At 53.8% G+C, this 16,125-nt stretch overlaps 7 protein-coding genes across 7 annotated transcripts; 4 read left to right on the top strand and 3 right to left on the bottom strand.

The window, feature by feature from the left end:
* Positions 1 to 393: 393 nt before the first annotated feature.
* On the top strand, positions 394 to 926 carry CH63R_01345 (N-acetylglucosaminyl transferase component; the record flags this gene model as incomplete). Its single annotated transcript, XM_018296320.1, has 4 exons — positions 394 to 434; positions 501 to 538; positions 619 to 692; positions 774 to 926. 4 exons carry the CDS (start codon positions 394 to 396, stop codon positions 924 to 926), a joined length of 306 nt encoding a protein of 101 aa, XP_018164682.1.
* Positions 927 to 2,498: 1,572 nt separating this feature from the next.
* CH63R_01344 (N-acetylglucosaminyl transferase component) lies at positions 2,499 to 5,346 on the top strand (the record flags this gene model as incomplete). Its single annotated transcript, XM_018296319.1, has 7 exons — positions 2,499 to 2,618; positions 2,677 to 2,769; positions 2,955 to 3,101; positions 3,169 to 4,282; positions 4,345 to 4,806; positions 4,875 to 4,963; positions 5,038 to 5,346. 7 exons carry the CDS (start codon positions 2,499 to 2,501, stop codon positions 5,344 to 5,346), a joined length of 2,334 nt encoding a protein of 777 aa, XP_018164681.1.
* Positions 5,347 to 5,502: 156 nt separating this feature from the next.
* Positions 5,503 to 6,462, bottom strand: CH63R_01343 (uncharacterized protein; the record flags this gene model as incomplete). The annotated part of the gene is made up of 3 exons (XM_018296318.1): positions 5,503 to 5,946; positions 6,006 to 6,139; positions 6,183 to 6,462. The coding sequence occupies 3 exons, from the start codon at positions 6,460 to 6,462 to the stop codon at positions 5,503 to 5,505; spliced, it is 858 nt and encodes a 285-aa protein (XP_018164680.1).
* A 2,681-nt stretch (positions 6,463 to 9,143) lies between these two features.
* CH63R_01342 (NAD dependent epimerase/dehydratase) lies at positions 9,144 to 10,400 on the top strand (the record flags this gene model as incomplete). Its single annotated transcript, XM_018296317.1, has 4 exons — positions 9,144 to 9,396; positions 9,450 to 9,818; positions 9,876 to 10,001; positions 10,057 to 10,400. The coding sequence occupies 4 exons, from the start codon at positions 9,144 to 9,146 to the stop codon at positions 10,398 to 10,400; spliced, it is 1,092 nt and encodes a 363-aa protein (XP_018164679.1).
* Positions 10,401 to 11,054: 654 nt separating this feature from the next.
* Positions 11,055 to 11,634, bottom strand: CH63R_01341 (uncharacterized protein; the record flags this gene model as incomplete). Its single annotated transcript, XM_018296316.1, has 2 exons — positions 11,055 to 11,321; positions 11,587 to 11,634. The coding sequence occupies 2 exons, from the start codon at positions 11,632 to 11,634 to the stop codon at positions 11,055 to 11,057; spliced, it is 315 nt and encodes a 104-aa protein (XP_018164678.1).
* Positions 11,635 to 11,988: 354 nt separating this feature from the next.
* Positions 11,989 to 12,448, bottom strand: CH63R_01340 (uncharacterized protein; the record flags this gene model as incomplete). The annotated part of the gene is made up of 2 exons (XM_018296315.1): positions 11,989 to 12,120; positions 12,209 to 12,448. The coding sequence occupies 2 exons, from the start codon at positions 12,446 to 12,448 to the stop codon at positions 11,989 to 11,991; spliced, it is 372 nt and encodes a 123-aa protein (XP_018164677.1).
* A 2,661-nt stretch (positions 12,449 to 15,109) lies between these two features.
* CH63R_01339 (uncharacterized protein) lies at positions 15,110 to 15,937 on the top strand (the record flags this gene model as incomplete). Its single annotated transcript, XM_018296314.1, has 1 exon — positions 15,110 to 15,937. The coding sequence occupies one exon, from the start codon at positions 15,110 to 15,112 to the stop codon at positions 15,935 to 15,937; it is 828 nt and encodes a 275-aa protein (XP_018164676.1).
* Positions 15,938 to 16,125: the final 188 nt, after the last annotated feature.

Raw genomic sequence — 16,125 nt, 5'->3', positions numbered from 1 at the left:
AGATGCATCAATGATAAGGATGACCTTACAGCTGCCGTAGGTTTGCGAGGGGTGTGAAAGAGGCGACGAGGGATGGACTCTTAAGGCTGGTCAAGCTTTACAACCAGGACTGTAAGTTTGTAGAAACATCAGATGTGTTTTGTCGGGCGTCCGTTTCTGGAGTGTTTGGTTTCTTCGGGGCAGCGAGAAAGTGAGGGTAAAGGGAAGAAAGGGGTTGGTGAAGAAACAGAAGCTTTGGCACTGACGTCCGCTGGCTCAAAGTACAGCGGATGAAGCCGCGGATCTTAGGCATACAGAGTCCCCTGCGACAACGATTTTGCCGACTTGCAACCTCACCCGCCGCCAGCTTCCCGCGACCTCCGCCAACCAACAGACATCAACCAACAAGTCACCATGTCTGCGTCTCTAGCGCCCGAGTGCAACGAAGTCAAGGAGTGAGTGAGAGAGAACCGGGTAGGTTTGGCAGATATCCTCCATCTATGCTGACCCTCGATAACCAGGCGCTACGATACTTGCTTCTTGAAATGGTACAGCGAGAGTAGGTCTCCTCCCCCCTTTGCCGTCATGGCATTGTAGGGTTGTTTGCTTGCATGCAGCGAAGCAGCTAACACGCGCAAGAGTACCTCCGAAGCAGCGGCACAGACAACAATGAGTGCGCCGACCTCTTCAAAAACTACCAAAAGTGTTTGACGGTGAGTGCATCGGCATCGGCATCGGCATCGGAGGAGTGAGTCTCTGAGTGTGACTGACACTCACTGACTGACATGTCGCAGGTGGCGCTCAAGGAACGTGGGATAGACAAGCTGCTGGACGAGGCGCGGGAGGACCAGAAGGACAATGACGCGACGTACATGGGACGCAAATGTGAGTGCTCTTCGTCTCGGCCCCTACGTGTGAGTCTACGGTGCGGATGGAACGGAATCTGACCACTGTTGCAGGAGACATTTGAATTAGACTAGTACGAAAGATGTGTGTCGAGCGCGTTGTTTCCCAGGGTTGCAATTGCATTTTTCCCGGGCGCGTTGTGGCAGCGGGGAGATGGGCAATCTCAGGAGAATGCCCCGTTGTCTGCTTCCATGACGTGGCCGTAGATGAATGAGTTAGCGGATGGCGGGCGGTGGGAGGGGATTTCATCCTCAACCTGCTTGCTTGCTTGCTAGGCGTAAAGGAACCCGTCAGCTAAGCGTAATAAGATGCTACAACGGCAATTTGAACATTCCGAGATAAACCTGGCAGCTGGATGCGTAGGGGAAGGGGAGGACGTCGAAGAAGAACGGATTTGGTGAGCAAGAAAACATTGAGATCAACGTCCGGGCTCCATCCACTTGAAGCACCGGGCATTTCCCCAAGGTGAGAATCCAAGTATGTGTACAGATACATACATGTCCTAACACGTGCATCCGTAGGCATTCGCGCCATGTGATTGTTCACATTGTTTCTCTTTGTTCGTCTTGTTCGTTCCTGCACCACTATTCTATCCCCTTCAGGCCTTTTATCCGTCGCTACCTCGCTACCTGCCTGCCTGCCTACCTACCTAGGATACATCATTGATTCATCTCCCATGGTCAAAAAGCATGGGCCGCATACTGGGCCAATCCCAGCCCGAGAATCCAAGGTTGCTGATGAACTTGTTTCCAGGTTCCAGACCGTCCGCGACCGCCCACATCCCCGTCAGAAACCGTGTCCCCTGTAGTGACCAGTCCCAGTGGAGTGGACCTCCTCCATATCGCCCAATGCCGACCATTTGGTCCATGGGGGGGGGGGGGGGGGGGGGGGGCGCTAGCAACACATTTCAATACCTACCTAGGTACCTGGCGTGTGTACTGCAGAGGTAGGTAGGAACCCGGGTAGGTAGCTTTAGCGGCATAGGTCAATTGCACCAGCGGCCTATTGGCCTGTCGCAGACTCGTCGCCGCTGCTGCAAAAACCGACCTGGCATCCTCCGACAATTAATCACGTTGCGAATTCCCACATATTTGCTGCGTTTCCCTCCACCCACGAAGCTTGTCCCTTTGCCTGGTCTTCGCCCTTCAGACTTCCAGCGACCACACGCTGTTTTCCCTCCCCTCCTTCCATCCCTCCCACGCTCCCTGCTCCCTCCTCCTTCTCCTCCTCTTGCTCTTACTCGTCCTCGTCCTCGTACCCCCCAAAAGACAATCGCGTGCGCGCAAGCAACACCACACTGCTCCTGTACAACCATCACCGCCACTGCCGTCGCCTCGATCTAGCCCGATCGTAGCAATCCTCTAGAACGAGTTTCTAAAGAAAGACAAGACACGTCGAGAGTTCAACCTTGCGACCCCACGATCTTCTCTAAGCTTCGGACCCTCGTCCAGCCCCCCCTTCTCTCCCCGCGCCTGTCCCGCCATCCCGGCCGAGTCCGCATTCCGCCGCACGAACCGCAACCCGACCTCGATCCCCCTTCGGCCGTCCCTTAAACGCACCATCTATCTTGGCGACAAGCCTCGGCATGCACTGTCCCAGGGAATAGCGATTCTATGCACCCCCTCTCTGTCCTCAGCGTTGGCATCTTCGTCGCTGGCTACATCACCGCCCGATGGGACCTGGTTACACGCCTCTATGAGCTTGCCATATTCGCTTGGGACTACGGAGTTGTTGTACGTAGCTTCGCCGATCCTCCCCGGCCCGGCTGTCTCTGACCCCCATTCCTTCTAGACACGCGCCGCCAAGGGCTTCGCCCTCCTAACCTTCGTCTACCTCCTCATATTCATTCCCGTGGAACGTTTGGCCACCAAGGAAGCGAACCTGGTACGACGAAACACCTTGGATGCCCCCCGCTCAGACCTGTCTTTTCTGTTCAACTACCTACTGCCACGAGAGCTTCTGGCTAATGACGGCACCCGCCACAGCACCCCCGACCCCCCGGAGCTGGCGTCTCGGCCAGGGAACAGTTGCGACGGAGAGGGTCCTTTTAAGCGCCGTCTCTTGCGCAGCCCGAGGCTGACATGCCAGAAAATGACGGCTTAATGAGGATATTCTGGCCGACGGACATCCAGCGCTCCGACCTGCCCGGCGTCGTCGTGGGATGGAGGAACTCGAGCCTGGATGTCTTCGTCGTCGCCATACTCGACGACGTCGATGTCAGCAACCCCCCTGAAACATGCACCACCGCCGATGACCCCCCCAAAGCAACTAACCAACAAACAGGCCGGCCATGTCGAATTCGCTCTCAAAATCGGTACCCTCTTTCGAAACTCCCCTCATCCCGTCTACAGCATCTACGAACGATGCGGCCACGGAGCCATGCATGTCCTGGGCCTTGCCAACCCCAGCGACGCCGTCGTCCTCGATCCTTCCCTGTTCGTCGCGACGACCCCAGCCGCCGCAAAGGTCCCGCGTATCACTTGCGCCAAAGCCCTGAGCATTCAAATCATCCTTTACGACCGCCCACGCCCCGGCAGGATGCAGTACATCTCGCTGAACCCCATATCTCTTGCGCTCGGAAACAAGGAGGCCCCGGGTCTGCCACCGACTGAACACATGGCCGAGGAGGAGAAGCAAGAACTGAAGCTGAAGGAGCAGAAGAGGAAACTTGTCGACAAACTTAGGCTCCACACCATCATCAAGCGATCGCCCTCGCCAAAGGAGAAGGCTCTGCCCAAGATTGTGAACCAAATCAACTGGTCCTGGGAGCTTGAACAGCTGCTGCAGAAGAACATTTCGCGCATCGGCACCAGACCAAAGCGGACGCTAAGCGTCTCGGAGCGAGTTGTCGAGAACGTGACGACCGTGCGGAACTTCGTATGGGATCTCCTGATCCTCTACGTGCTCCCGTTGATCCAGTGGGGGTTCGTGTACATGCTCATGGGTCACAGAGCGGTGGCCGAGCTCCTCCTTCAGATCCTTGAGTTCCGTCTAAAGGACAACTCCCTGGCCCTGAAGGACATCTCGGCGACGGCGCAACAGGTGGAGATCAGGCTTCAGCAATTCTGCTACTGGCCTATGCAGTACACGACGTTGCGACAGCGTAAAAACGACTGGGAGAGCGTCACGACCAGCCATCCTGACTATATCCGCTTCTACAATAGCTTGTGGCTTGTCGCCAACGATGTCATCATCGGCATCGCGCTCGGATCCTACATCATCGATAACGCCGAATGGGCCGCCAGTGCAATCAGTGGGCTTTTGAAGGTGTACACAGTCGAGGCACTGCAACGGAGCATTACTTGGCTGATGGGCTGCCCTGGGGGCTTGAAGCTGAATGAAGACTTGGCTTCGTTCCTCGGTGACCTTTTCCTATGGGTTATCGATTACTGGTCAAGTGAGTTTGCCACGGAGGTCCCGTTGAGAATGATTGAAAGAGACCATCGCTGACCCAAGCAGACTGCATTGCGACTCTTGAGCCAGTGCTGCCTCACGTCATCTGGTTCATTGGGTTCTCCAGCTTCGCCGGCGCCAGTATGCCCATTGCCATGTTCTCCGACCTGCTATCCGGCCTGACCGTCCACATCTACTCGTTTTACCTCGCATCTGCTCGGATCTACCACTGGCAGCTGACGATCCTCATCTCACTCTTCCATCTCTTCCGTGGCAAGAAGCACAACGTCCTCCGTAACCGTATCGACTCGTGCGACTACGACCTAGACCAGCTCCTCGTCGGCACCATCCTCTTCACCCTGCTCTTCTTCCTCCTCACAACGGTGGTCGTCTTTTACCTCAACTTTGCCGTTGCGCGCATGGTCATCATCTCGCTCAAGGCTGTGTTCGATACGCTTCTCTCTTGTCTAAATCACTTTCCCCTTTTCGCGCTGATGTTACGGGTCAAGGACCCGAGGCGACTTCCAGGTGAGATTCGAGCATTCTTCCTCATGGCGTGTGTCTCTTGCACGACTGACATGGCCATGCATACATAGGCGGCATTCGTTTTGAGCTTCGAGATACCCATGATTATAGACTTAGTAATACTTCCAACGAACCACCAACCTCGGTCATCTATCTCAAGGTAAGCAAGCCCCAAACCTCTGTTCTTTCATCACTCGAAGCCATATGAGCCTCAACATCCTAACCGCCGCGCAGTCCATCCCCCTCACATTCCGTGCCATGTTCCACCAGTACTTCCAAATGGGGAACCGCATCCGCAAGCACTACCTATCGCCACAGGTGCTCCTTTGCTTGCTGACAGGGCAGTTCGTCCCGCCCCTCAACCGCAAGAATCTGTACAGCTTGCAATACAGCATGCTGCCCGCGCGCCGCGCAAATTTTCGTCAGATGTGGGACGCCATCACGACAGCGCAGCCGTCGAGGAAGCCCGCGCCGTTCGTCATGAATGGGAGGAGGTATCCGACGGGGCTTGGCGGCGGGGGGAGGACAAGATACCACCATTAAATAATGAATTCAACGTGTTTCTCTACTTCATTTCTTTTTTCGTCTGTATGCTACATTATTCTGGTGTCGTCGATTGATTATATCATCATCAACGCCAGGTCACTCCGTGTTTGCATTACTCAACTCCCCGTGATTGCACGAGCGAGGACGACGACCTCAACCCTCGTCATCGCAGCGCCTGACCTCGGTTAAACCCCCGCTGACCCACGAATCCTCGCCGACGCCGAACATGTATGTCAGCCTCAGGTCGTCGTCGAGCGCCGCGTCGGTGTCATCAGCGTGGCCGAGGCACTGGGTCCCCTCCGGCTTTGGGTCCCAGAAGACGAGCGTCTCTCTCCGCCCAGCCTTTTCGGTGACGGCGTGTGGGTGGCCGTTCCAGAGGCCGAAGAGGAGACCGCCGCAGATCGCGACGCGGGCCTGTTCGGGACCTAGAGTGAGGGGGTCGGGCCCGTAGAGGCGGGTGAAGGTGCTGTGGATGGCGAGGATGGAAAGGTGGCCTGGGCCCGGTCCCGGCGGGGAGACGGAGGTGCATTTCCAGGCGGGGGATGGGGCTGCGAAGGCTAGGGGGAGGAGAAGAGGGCCGAGGATGGAGGGTGGTTTCTGCGGAAGGGGGTGTTAGTCTGGCGTTTGGGATGAGGGAAGGGGGGATGTGGAGGTACCATTGTGAGGATGGAGTGGTTGGCCTGCTGGTGATGGTCTGCCTGTCTGAAGATCAGAATGTTGGGATCCCTTTGGGGCGAGGTCAAGATTTGTTGGTTCGTATGAACAGCCCACAGACTAGATTGGACGGAAGCTAGAAGGAAGCGTGTCTTATCATATGTCCCCGAGACACGGACTCAGCATAAGGGTCTCTGGTTTGACCGGATCGTTTCCAGGGGCAAGAGGCCATTTGAAGGTCGATTGGGCAACACAGGAGGGGGAGAAGATCTCGGGGGACACGGACGGATGTAACTGTCGCCCAGTGTGCTTGGGGACCTCTGACAAGGCAGGTGATTCGAGGACAGGAGCGGGGTTTGCCGTGTTGGTCGCTGGCGAGCCTCGAGTGAGACGATTCGAGATAGGCTTGTTGCTGAGTTGGAAAGGAAAGGCCGCATGTGGAACTGAAACGGTGGGCATGTTAGAAGGGGCTCGGTGTGATGATACGCTCTACGGACCACTTATCTTCTCGCAATGAAGTTGGCCTGCCATAGGCGCTTCGCCAGTCTCCTATAGCCTCTATGCCCTGCGGGCACACCTCGTTTTGATTCTCTGCAGCAGCCCACAGAGGAAGAAAGGACTCGATAGCACAGCTTGTTGCTTTCTATACCGCTTGCCTAGATCCTAGATGAGCGCGCTATAACAGCTTGCGACTGAACTTGTTCATGACTCTAGTTCGGCCGAGTAGTTGGCCAGAGAGTCGCACTGGACAGCCTGCATCAAGCTCTCCGTTGATTCTCGCATCGATGAGCCAACTAAGTCCTGGGAACAAACGACTCATAGGCTCAGTCCTGCGTCTCGCCGGTGCTAGGTAGCTGAAAGTCGAGGCTCGGAGATTGATCATCATCCATTGCAAAACTGGGTATCAGACTCCGACGAAGCGGCAGCTTGGTTGCGTGCGCCCTTGCTAGTCCGTTCCTCGGGAGCCTTCGAGTGTGTGCGAAGGTGGAAAGCCCGGCGCCAGTACCTATTTGACTGCCGCGGAGTCAAAAGCGCGCTGCCGCATGTCCATGGCGAGCTGTACGATCGTCAATCCCGTGACGGGTTTGTTCCGCGTTGTCTAAGGTTGGTTGCTGCTCGAGCATCCCCAGATATCTGTTCGGCGAACGACACGTCGACATCCGGCGGGGTGGGGTCCCTAGAAAGCCTGCCGATGGCAAGGGGAAGGCAAGACTGTCAGGCAAGACGCTATTGCTGTGAAACATGTTCTGCAGATACTGCGTCTCATCAATCTTTGCAGATTCGCTTGAAGGTTCTGCCAAACGCTCGAGCTCGTGTGCATCATGCCAGCAACCATGTCACGAAGGCTTAGCTGCCCGTCGACTCTATTGGTGCTAACAACCACAACGGCACCCAAGAAAAGCCGTCGGCCCGTCCTCAAGAAATGAAACTTTATGACTGAAACGCCCGCACCTTGATTTGCAGCTCAAGGACTCGTTTCCTCCTGCCAACGTTGGCTTTTCTTGACTGCGGATAGTCGCACCTGTCGCCGAGCCTGGCGCAGCGGCCGCATTGTGGCCTAATGCGGTCGCATATCAGCTTCCCGGAGCGGCATTACCTGCTTAAAAAAATGGGTGGCGGAGGTGGTCGCGTCTTTTTGTGTTCGCATTCTCGGTGACCGAGGATCATGTTGACTGTCTCGGTGATAGATGCGAGCATCACCGTCAACTCTTGTGCGCCGAGTTAGGCAATCGATCGACTACTCTTACATAACGGCTGTGGCACGATTAATGCAGATCGCAACTTGCGAACAGATGAAGTTAGCAACCGGGGCCTGCTTATTTGAATGAGCTGGAATATGATCATGTGAGTGGAGGGTTAGGTGTGTGGCTGGCCGATTCCGACGAAGTGCGCGCCGGGTTGTCTCCACTACGGGTCCGTAAATCCCGGGAGTCGGACTAATTGAACGGTGATACGAGACCGAAAGGTCCGACCGGGGCCCGAGATCTCTGTCAGTGCCCGGACCAGAACCCGGTCTTTTCTTCGCCGGTGGAGCCGGTGCAGAACTCGTAAGTCCCGTCGTTGGTGCGTGGTCGGTTGAACGCTCGGCCTACCCTAGGGGTTATCCGCCACTACCATCTTCCCTGTTCCCTCTGTTCCCCTGTTTTCTGCCCCCACTGTGCGTTCCTGCTGCCATTGTTGATTTCTTCATGTCTACTGGCCCTTGTGCATAAGGGTGTGACGAGTTGACGACGGGAACACAGGAAGAGGGTTTACCATCCAAAGCATCGCAATGCAGGAGTGGTGTGTTGGCATTAGGACGGGAATTATCATCCAACTTTACCAATCTTCTCGTAAACAAGTTCTTTTTTGCAACCGAAATCGAATTCAGTTTTGCAGTTAAACACTGAGGACAGGGAGTTGAATTCGTTCTCTAGGCATTTCGTCGATTCTTGGCGAGCGCATTTCTGGATCGTCAATCGTGTGATGCGAAGCGCGCACACACCTCGCGATAAGGCGTAAGGGCGGTAACGAGAACTTTTGGAATTACCAATCTCGTATTCACACACAGCGGTTTGGGAAATCGAGTTTGCAGCGCGTATCGTTTCTGGTAGACGACCGGAAAATTCTTGTTTCTGGTTTCGTTTGAGTCCCTTGTCGGGCGTTGCGTAATTCCCAACCCCTTGGAACCGAACTCGGGCGTCACGATTACAGACAACTCTTTCAGACACCCGACCAAGTCGGAAAACCCGCGCGGTACCGATTGAACGGTGAGAAGTCCTCCCTGCACCAATTCTCAGCTTCGGCCATTGTTGACACGATGACGGATCGCCGGACCCCGCGTACCGCGCGATGGCGAGCCTTTTCCATAACCAGGAGTGGTGTCCCCGTCCCCCTTGGGGTTCAACGACGACGGTTCTCTCGCAAGAGCTCTGTTTCAAACCACCACCAAAAATGTCACAAGTGGCAGACACGAAACCTCTGTCTAAATAAAAAGGCGGGGTAAATATGGCAGGCCCAAAGAGGCATCGCGAAAACAGCATGGATTTATAAAAACCGATGGTATATCGCTCAGGGCTTCGAATCCTTGGTAGGTGCCTCCCCCCGCGCGTACTTACGCACGCAGCCAGCCGCATCTCAACAACAGTCCTCCGCCCGCAATGACGCCGGAACGAAAGTACGCCATTCCCAAGGGCTCTACCGTTCTTGTGACGGGGGCGAACGGCTTCATCGGCTCCCACGTCTGCAACGAGCTGCTGCAGCTAGGCTTCAACGTCCGCGGAACTGTACGTGACGTGGACCAGTGCGCGTGGTTGCCGAAGACCCTGGAGAGCCGGAAACCAAAGGGAGAGTTCATGTTGGCTTCGTTGCCAGACATGGAGAAGAACGGCGCTTTCGACTCTCTGGTTGAAGGTGAGTTATCCATCCACAAAACTCACTCGGTGTGATAAGCTTACAAGTACCAGGCGTGTCCGCAGTGGTTCACGTTGCTTCGCCTATCCTTTTCAGCCCGAACCCTGAGAACGTCATCCCAAGCAGCATCGCCGTGGCTCTGAATGCGCTTAAAGCCGCCAACAAGTCACCGAGCGTGAAGCGTTTCGTCTTCACGAGCTCGTCTGTCGCCGCAGCACTACCGAAGCCAAACAAGAGAGGGATCCAAGTGACCGATGACAGCTGGAATACCCATTCGGTTGAGATAGCATGGAGGGAGGCGCCGTACCATCCCCAAAGGGCGTGGCACGTGTACGCAGCTAGCAAGGTGGAGGCAGAGACCGCAGTGTGGAGGTTTCACTATGAGAATATACGTCGCCGGTATGACTTGGTCGTCAACACAGGTCAGCCGGTTCGGTCGAGATATCTCGTGATCAGGCCGGTTACTAATTATTCAGCAGTGCTTCCAGGTACAAACTTTGGAAAGCCGCTTGATGTGGTCAACCAAGGTCACCCCTCGACCTCGTCGTTCGTCGAGAGTCTCTGGAACGGCACGCACTTCGACCGGCTCGCATCTATCCCGCCGCGTATGCTATCCGTGCTCCCTACCTTTCCATTCGGGCTCGCTGACACGAATCTCAGAGTACTTTGTGGATGTCCAGGATACTGCCAGACTCCACGTGGCAGCGGCCGTGCTCCCCAACGTCCAGAATGAGCGGATCTTTGCCTGGGCCGAACCCTTCAACTTCGATACAATCCTCGACATCTTGCGCACTCAGTTTCCTGGGAAGAAATTTGCAGACAACTTCCACAATTATGAGGAGCTCTCCACCGCAGTTGAACCCCTATCGCGAGCAGCAGAGCTGCTGGGGCAGTTGGGGAGGGATGGTTTCGTTCCTTTGAAACAAAGCGTCCTTCTCAACGTTGGAGACCCAAGTGTCTTTGGGCCTCAAACGGTCAGTGAAAGAAACCACGATTGCTGTTGAATTCGCAATCGGCCAGAGTCGACGGGGGTTACGCCCTCCCTTTTCCATTCCATTACCTCAACAAGTCGGCAGCGCACTACAACGCAATTTCCTTACACGTACATACTTGACCTACACAATTTCATTGTTCTTGTCTAGCTTCAACACAAGGCCAGGTCATAGTGCCACTCCTTAAGTAGATCTATTCAGGGGTCGATCTCGAACAAGGGTTCGGGACATGCGGAGGAGGGAGGAGAGCATTAACCGCGTCGTTGGTGAGCTGAAGAAAATTCTCAAGCACAAAACACAGCGCGTGCAACACAACTTTATACACATGGCCAGCGAACTTCGGGGCTTCTTGACTGCTTCTGTTCCAATCTACAGTACATGGTCGGGTTTCTGCTGTAAGACCGGGCTTGACGACCTTGAATCGTGTTATTTGTGTAAAGGGTCATGGTGAGACGGAACTTAAATACATTCCAACGTTCCGGAGGCGGTTGTAATATGCATGTGTATTTGTCAACATTCTTGGCGCCGCTGATAGCAATCTTACCGAGCGGCTGCTCAAGGGTCTCCATATGTCGATCGAACCAGGTCTATCCTAAGCTCTATACTAGGCTTCTCGTTAGCGAGATGCCCCCAGAGAAAATCATCTTGACCTGACAGACCGTACATTTATTGAGAACAAACCTGTAGACCGTTGGCGGGGGAGTTGGTAGACTGACAGGCCGATATGCAGGTGTCTCCGGCCGTCACGGGGGGCCAAGAAACCTCGTAGATGCGGACCAGCCAGTTGTTTGCGGTGTTCCTGACAGTGACGGTCGTATCGCTCATAATGATGGAGCCGTAGGACGAGAAGGCGGCGGTGCAAGTGCTGCCCGCCTGGGTGAGGCTGTCGCTGTCGATCGTGCCGCAGCCGGGGCAGCCATAGTCGCGGATGCACTAAACTGACCAGAGAGCCGGGGATGAGGCGGAGGGGGCGGAGGAGGCAGCGGACTTCTCTCTAGTAATGATCGGAGGGTTCTTAGCAAGTGGATATATCACAACGAGAGTGGTGTTGCTGCTCTTGTGGAGTTAGTTGAGATGGGATGAACTGAAGTTATTTGAACATCTCGTTTGACAGCAAGGGTTAGTACTTTCTGTCTCCGTTTCATCATAATGATAAATCCCGACAGTACCGTTATCCGGTGACAATCATCGATCTTACAAAGTCCAGCATCTCGTTTTCGTTTTCGCCAGTATCTCCATGTTCCATTGCCGCATACCACAGCTTAACGGCGGTCGGTATAGACGAAAAGTTGTGAACGGGAGGGTGAGTAGTCTATTTGCAACGCCATCCCTGCATCCAGCAGTCCGGCAATCTATTTTCCATCAAACCACACGACTCGGTTCACCAGCGTACTTGAGCAGCGTCTGAGCACGTATTTGTAAGAATGTATGCTTATGCAGCCTTGGTCTTCATACCACTTCCCCATATGCCGGCTTTGCTGACTCTCGGCAAAGCTGGGGTGGGAAGATTATCACCGTGATGATAAATTGATTATGTCAAATTGGATGCATCCCGGAGTTAATTTGTACTCAAAGTTACGAAATGTTTCCATCCCGATATCTAGTTCTCCGTACACACAGAACGCCATCCGGTTTCATCAACAGCTCCCTGTGCGAGGCAGTAGTGGTAGGTGTCTTTGCCCTTGTCGTAAGCGAAGCCGACAGTGACGCTGTTCTTGCCAGTAACGCCGGTCTATTCAGAGAGAAAGAAGGCAGCCGTCAGCAACTGAACCACAAACCTCACAACAACGCCGGGAATAATATATGGAAAGAAAACTTACCAGGAAAAAAGGGATTCCAGAGAGCGAAGTGCACTTGCCGGACGCGACGTTGGCGGCTGAGTTGTCGTATTTGTCACCCTGGGGACCGACGATAGCGTCCTGGAGTTCGATCTTGGTAATGGTGGTGGAGCCGGTACCGCCGCTGCCAGTCTTGCAGGTCAGACCGTTGGGGAAGCCCTCGAATTGTTGCGCGGAGGCGGCGGCGCCAAGAGCGAGCAGCAGAACAGCGCGGGCAAACATGTTGGCTGAGTTCGAAGTTGTTACGTCGAAAGAGTGCGAGTGCAGAAGTGGTGCTTGGGTATCACAAAAAAACGCTCAAATTGCGAATGTAGAGACCGTTGGGGAGAGAAGTGACCCTCTTGAGTGAGAAAACTGTGCAAGTGGTGTGTGGGCGAGTGAAAGTGGTGGTGATGATGATGATGATGATGATACTGGTGCGGAGATGGAGATATTTATACTCGCCGTAGTGTCCCATGGACTACCCGATGGGTTCTGTGTCAGACCCTTGCGAAGTATGGCAGGCCTGCACGACGATACAAAGTACGCTTGCGCGTTGCAATATGTTAAGTATTGGGAAGGGGAAAGAAACCATTCGGCCGCGCGGATGTCGGCGCCAAAGTTCTGTTGATTGCCGCGCCTCATGCCAAATTGGGCCTGCTGAGGATGTAGACAAGTCAGGGGGCACTGTCATACTTCCCGTCCGGATCATCGGAAGGGCGGAAGTGGTTGCTGTCAGGTGGTGGATATCCCAAGGCAGCTTATCATCTTTGAGTTCATAAGCGGCGTTACGTTTTAATGATGGTGGCTCGACGGGCTTGGCTTGGTTGCCGAGATGGCCCTGTCTGAAACGACACTTCTAAGCGACGACTCATGTAAAGCAGGCCGCCGAATACTGCCTCTTTAGGCGGCCTGGCCACTCAAGGTCAGTTGTACGGCACATTTGATGGAGAACTTCCCATGCTATATTCAATTTGTTTGTGTGATGTCTTTGGCCGGATTGTATAGATTGGCTGGGATTACGTCAGTTAGCGATGCGACCACCAATTGAAACTCGAAGCCATCACGTACCCTACAGTCGCAGGCAGCGGCCAGCTCTATAGCCGGCAGCTTATGACTACGTGGCTTACTGTAGCATGAAACATAATACACTTTAGACCTAAAGACGACGTGACTCTGGTCGACTCTATTCGTCAGGATGGAGGAATCGAGACCTTTAAATATGGAAACTTTCATAGTTGTAAGTCAGTTACAGTAATGGTGACAAAACGAACTCCGGCTTATCACTAAAATGTAATAAATCGTTTATTCATTGGGAAATGTCCGTTATCTTTATCCAAGTGCCGTTAGGCCACCACCAGTCGAGAAGTCTGTTTTACGGCTTTGCCCCATGGCTTGTCGACAAGTCAAACCGCTAAGCACAAATTTCAAGCAGTCAAACTGTGCCCACTAAGACACGGAACAGTCTTTTGTTCAAGAAATGATCTAAAGAGACAAAAGAAACCATAGGAAACGGGACTCGGCTCGTCCAGCATACCATAGGGTTCCGTGACTCTGCTTTGATGAGCTATTTGAAGTAACTCCTCAAAGTGGGAAGTCTTAGCCTTCTGTACACCAGACTCCTTGGTATACATCACCTGCCCCTTCTTCGCCTCATCAGTTCGCCTCCTGTCCGGGCAATTCAGCGGGTAGCTATACAGGTTCTCCATCGCTCGATTGCTGACCTCGCCAGGGTCGTCTGGCCTGACCTTGAAACTTTTCGTTACTGGATTCACCCCAACCACATACCCGTTTTCCGCAACTGTAACCGCAGTCTTCATCACTCGACCGTCGACGTAAGTAGGTATGATTGGACGATCATTCCTTCTCCTCTGGGTAGTGATGTGTCTACCCGCCGTTGTCGCTGCCTTGGCCAGGATTGGTATCTTCTCCCGCTGAGATGCCGCCGAGACCCCCATCCCCTCAAATGTCTTGATCTTTGCTTCTTCTCCCGTCACATGGAGCAAACCGAACTTCTGGCTGCAAAATTCCAGCCAAATATAGGGCGAGCGTCGGGTTGAATCCCGGGGCGTGGGAAAGCTCGCTCGTCATGGGGACGCGCTAGGCGCGAATGGTTTTGTCGGCAGTGATTTTTGGCCATCGGTCTGAATGTTGCGGATGACACGCTTAGTGGACTCGGATTGCCTACATTTGATGAGGATAGGTGTTTCTGAAAGAGGCGTGATGTGATTTGACTTACTCAGACATAGTGAGCGAGCCGCTTGATCAAATTGACATCGAAGACCACCAGGAGGGACTCTACACGAAAAGAATGTTGGGCGAAATGAACGACGGTAACTGTGTGTCGGCTGAAGCTGTTGACTACTTGCGTCCTTAAAAAGAAGCTGTGATAGATACAGAACCCCCCCCTTTCTGTAGAGCATAGACATCATACCATCCATCCGCAGCTCGCTCATGTCGAAGTGTCGAAGTTGGACGCCGGCGACAATGGTCTTCACTTATGCCGCCGCTGCCACGGTTGGCAGTTGCATGACATACTGTTGGACGGATGACATGCGTTGGTAACAGTAAGAATTGCCGCGGGTGTCCAAACTTAGTCTTAGTACCCTGTAAGCGGTTAATCATTTGGTCTGGTCTCGAAGCAATTTGCCATTGCCCGTCGCCGTTCGACCTTCATCAACAATAGATGAAACAAAAATCTACCCCCTAAGCGCGCAAGCGATTGCCCGAGGTGTTTGAGGGAAAGAGGGTTGGCCAGTTGGTGGTTTGGTCTTCTCATCACAGCGGCTAAGTGGAAGTAGCTACGAAATACTCCATCCTCAGGATAGCACAGCCACGCCTTCAGCCGCACGTCTCCAAATACTAATATAGGACGCGTGCCTCGTCATATGAGTTGTTTTTGACATGGTTTCTTCATCATTCACAGCCTGGTCAGCCATAAGAATGTCGCCAGTCGATCCCATTCAAGCGTTTTTGTTCCTTGCCAAACATTCAAGCCTTGACATTCACTTTTCCATCACCACACCCTACGGCCTCGTTATTGAGCTACCCTCAAGAATTCATCTCACGGATAAGAAGCTACTCTCTGTACCGCAGACCAGGTCTCAAGTCCCAGCCGCCATAGCCATTACCGCGCCAGGAACCACATCCGAGCCACGGCTCAAACTGAATGTTGGTCAGGGACCTGAAGCAGAGTCATCAGCGCAACAAAGACACCAAGAGAAACCGTGTCAGACAGGCAATCGACTAGAACCTCAGCTTCCCTTGCCGCCAGGATACAAATACTACATCTCCCCGGACTTCGGGACCAACTTCATATGGTATGACTGGGGATGGCCCGGCAACCCCGAAGGTGGCGTCGACGTCCCCGACGACGAACTCGAAGAGAGATATTCCACATCCTGGTGCAACGCTTACGCACACTGGGTCGAGCGATACACGAAGGCTTTCGAGGCCCAGGGGTGCCATCTAGGTGCCGGTAACGAGGTCTTCCCTGACCTGGAAGAGCGGCACGCCCGGAATATTGAGGGTGCGTTGTTGGCTGCGTGGCTGGCTCTGCAAGATGGCGTTCACCAAGTCCAGCATGGACCGAGAAATGACGACAATTACCAGTTTGTTTTCGAGCGAGAGGGGGTCGAGGCGACATTGGGCCAGTTCATACAGTCTGTGAAGCGGGTCGAGAATCTATTGCATGACTCTGCCGAACATCGAGAAGGTCCGGTCTTGAAATAGCTTGTGGGATTGTTGAAGTTTGTTTGGGATTCAAAAAAAAAAATTGAAACAATATGTCATTTGATACAGTTGAACCATTGCCGTTGTGGTGGGCATTAATTCCCCTATTAAGCACCATTTCAGAGGTTTGTCGAGGACCACTTTTGTGTCCAGTACATCACCAACTCAGCACAGCTATCGAGTCGTAA

Source organism: Colletotrichum higginsianum, chromosome 1 (assembly GCF_001672515.1).
Source record: "Colletotrichum higginsianum IMI 349063 chromosome 1, whole genome shotgun sequence".
NCBI lineage: Eukaryota > Fungi > Ascomycota > Sordariomycetes > Glomerellales > Glomerellaceae > Colletotrichum > Colletotrichum higginsianum.
Note: the sequence above shows the minus strand (reverse complement) of the source record. Positions and strands in the feature narration are given on the sequence as shown.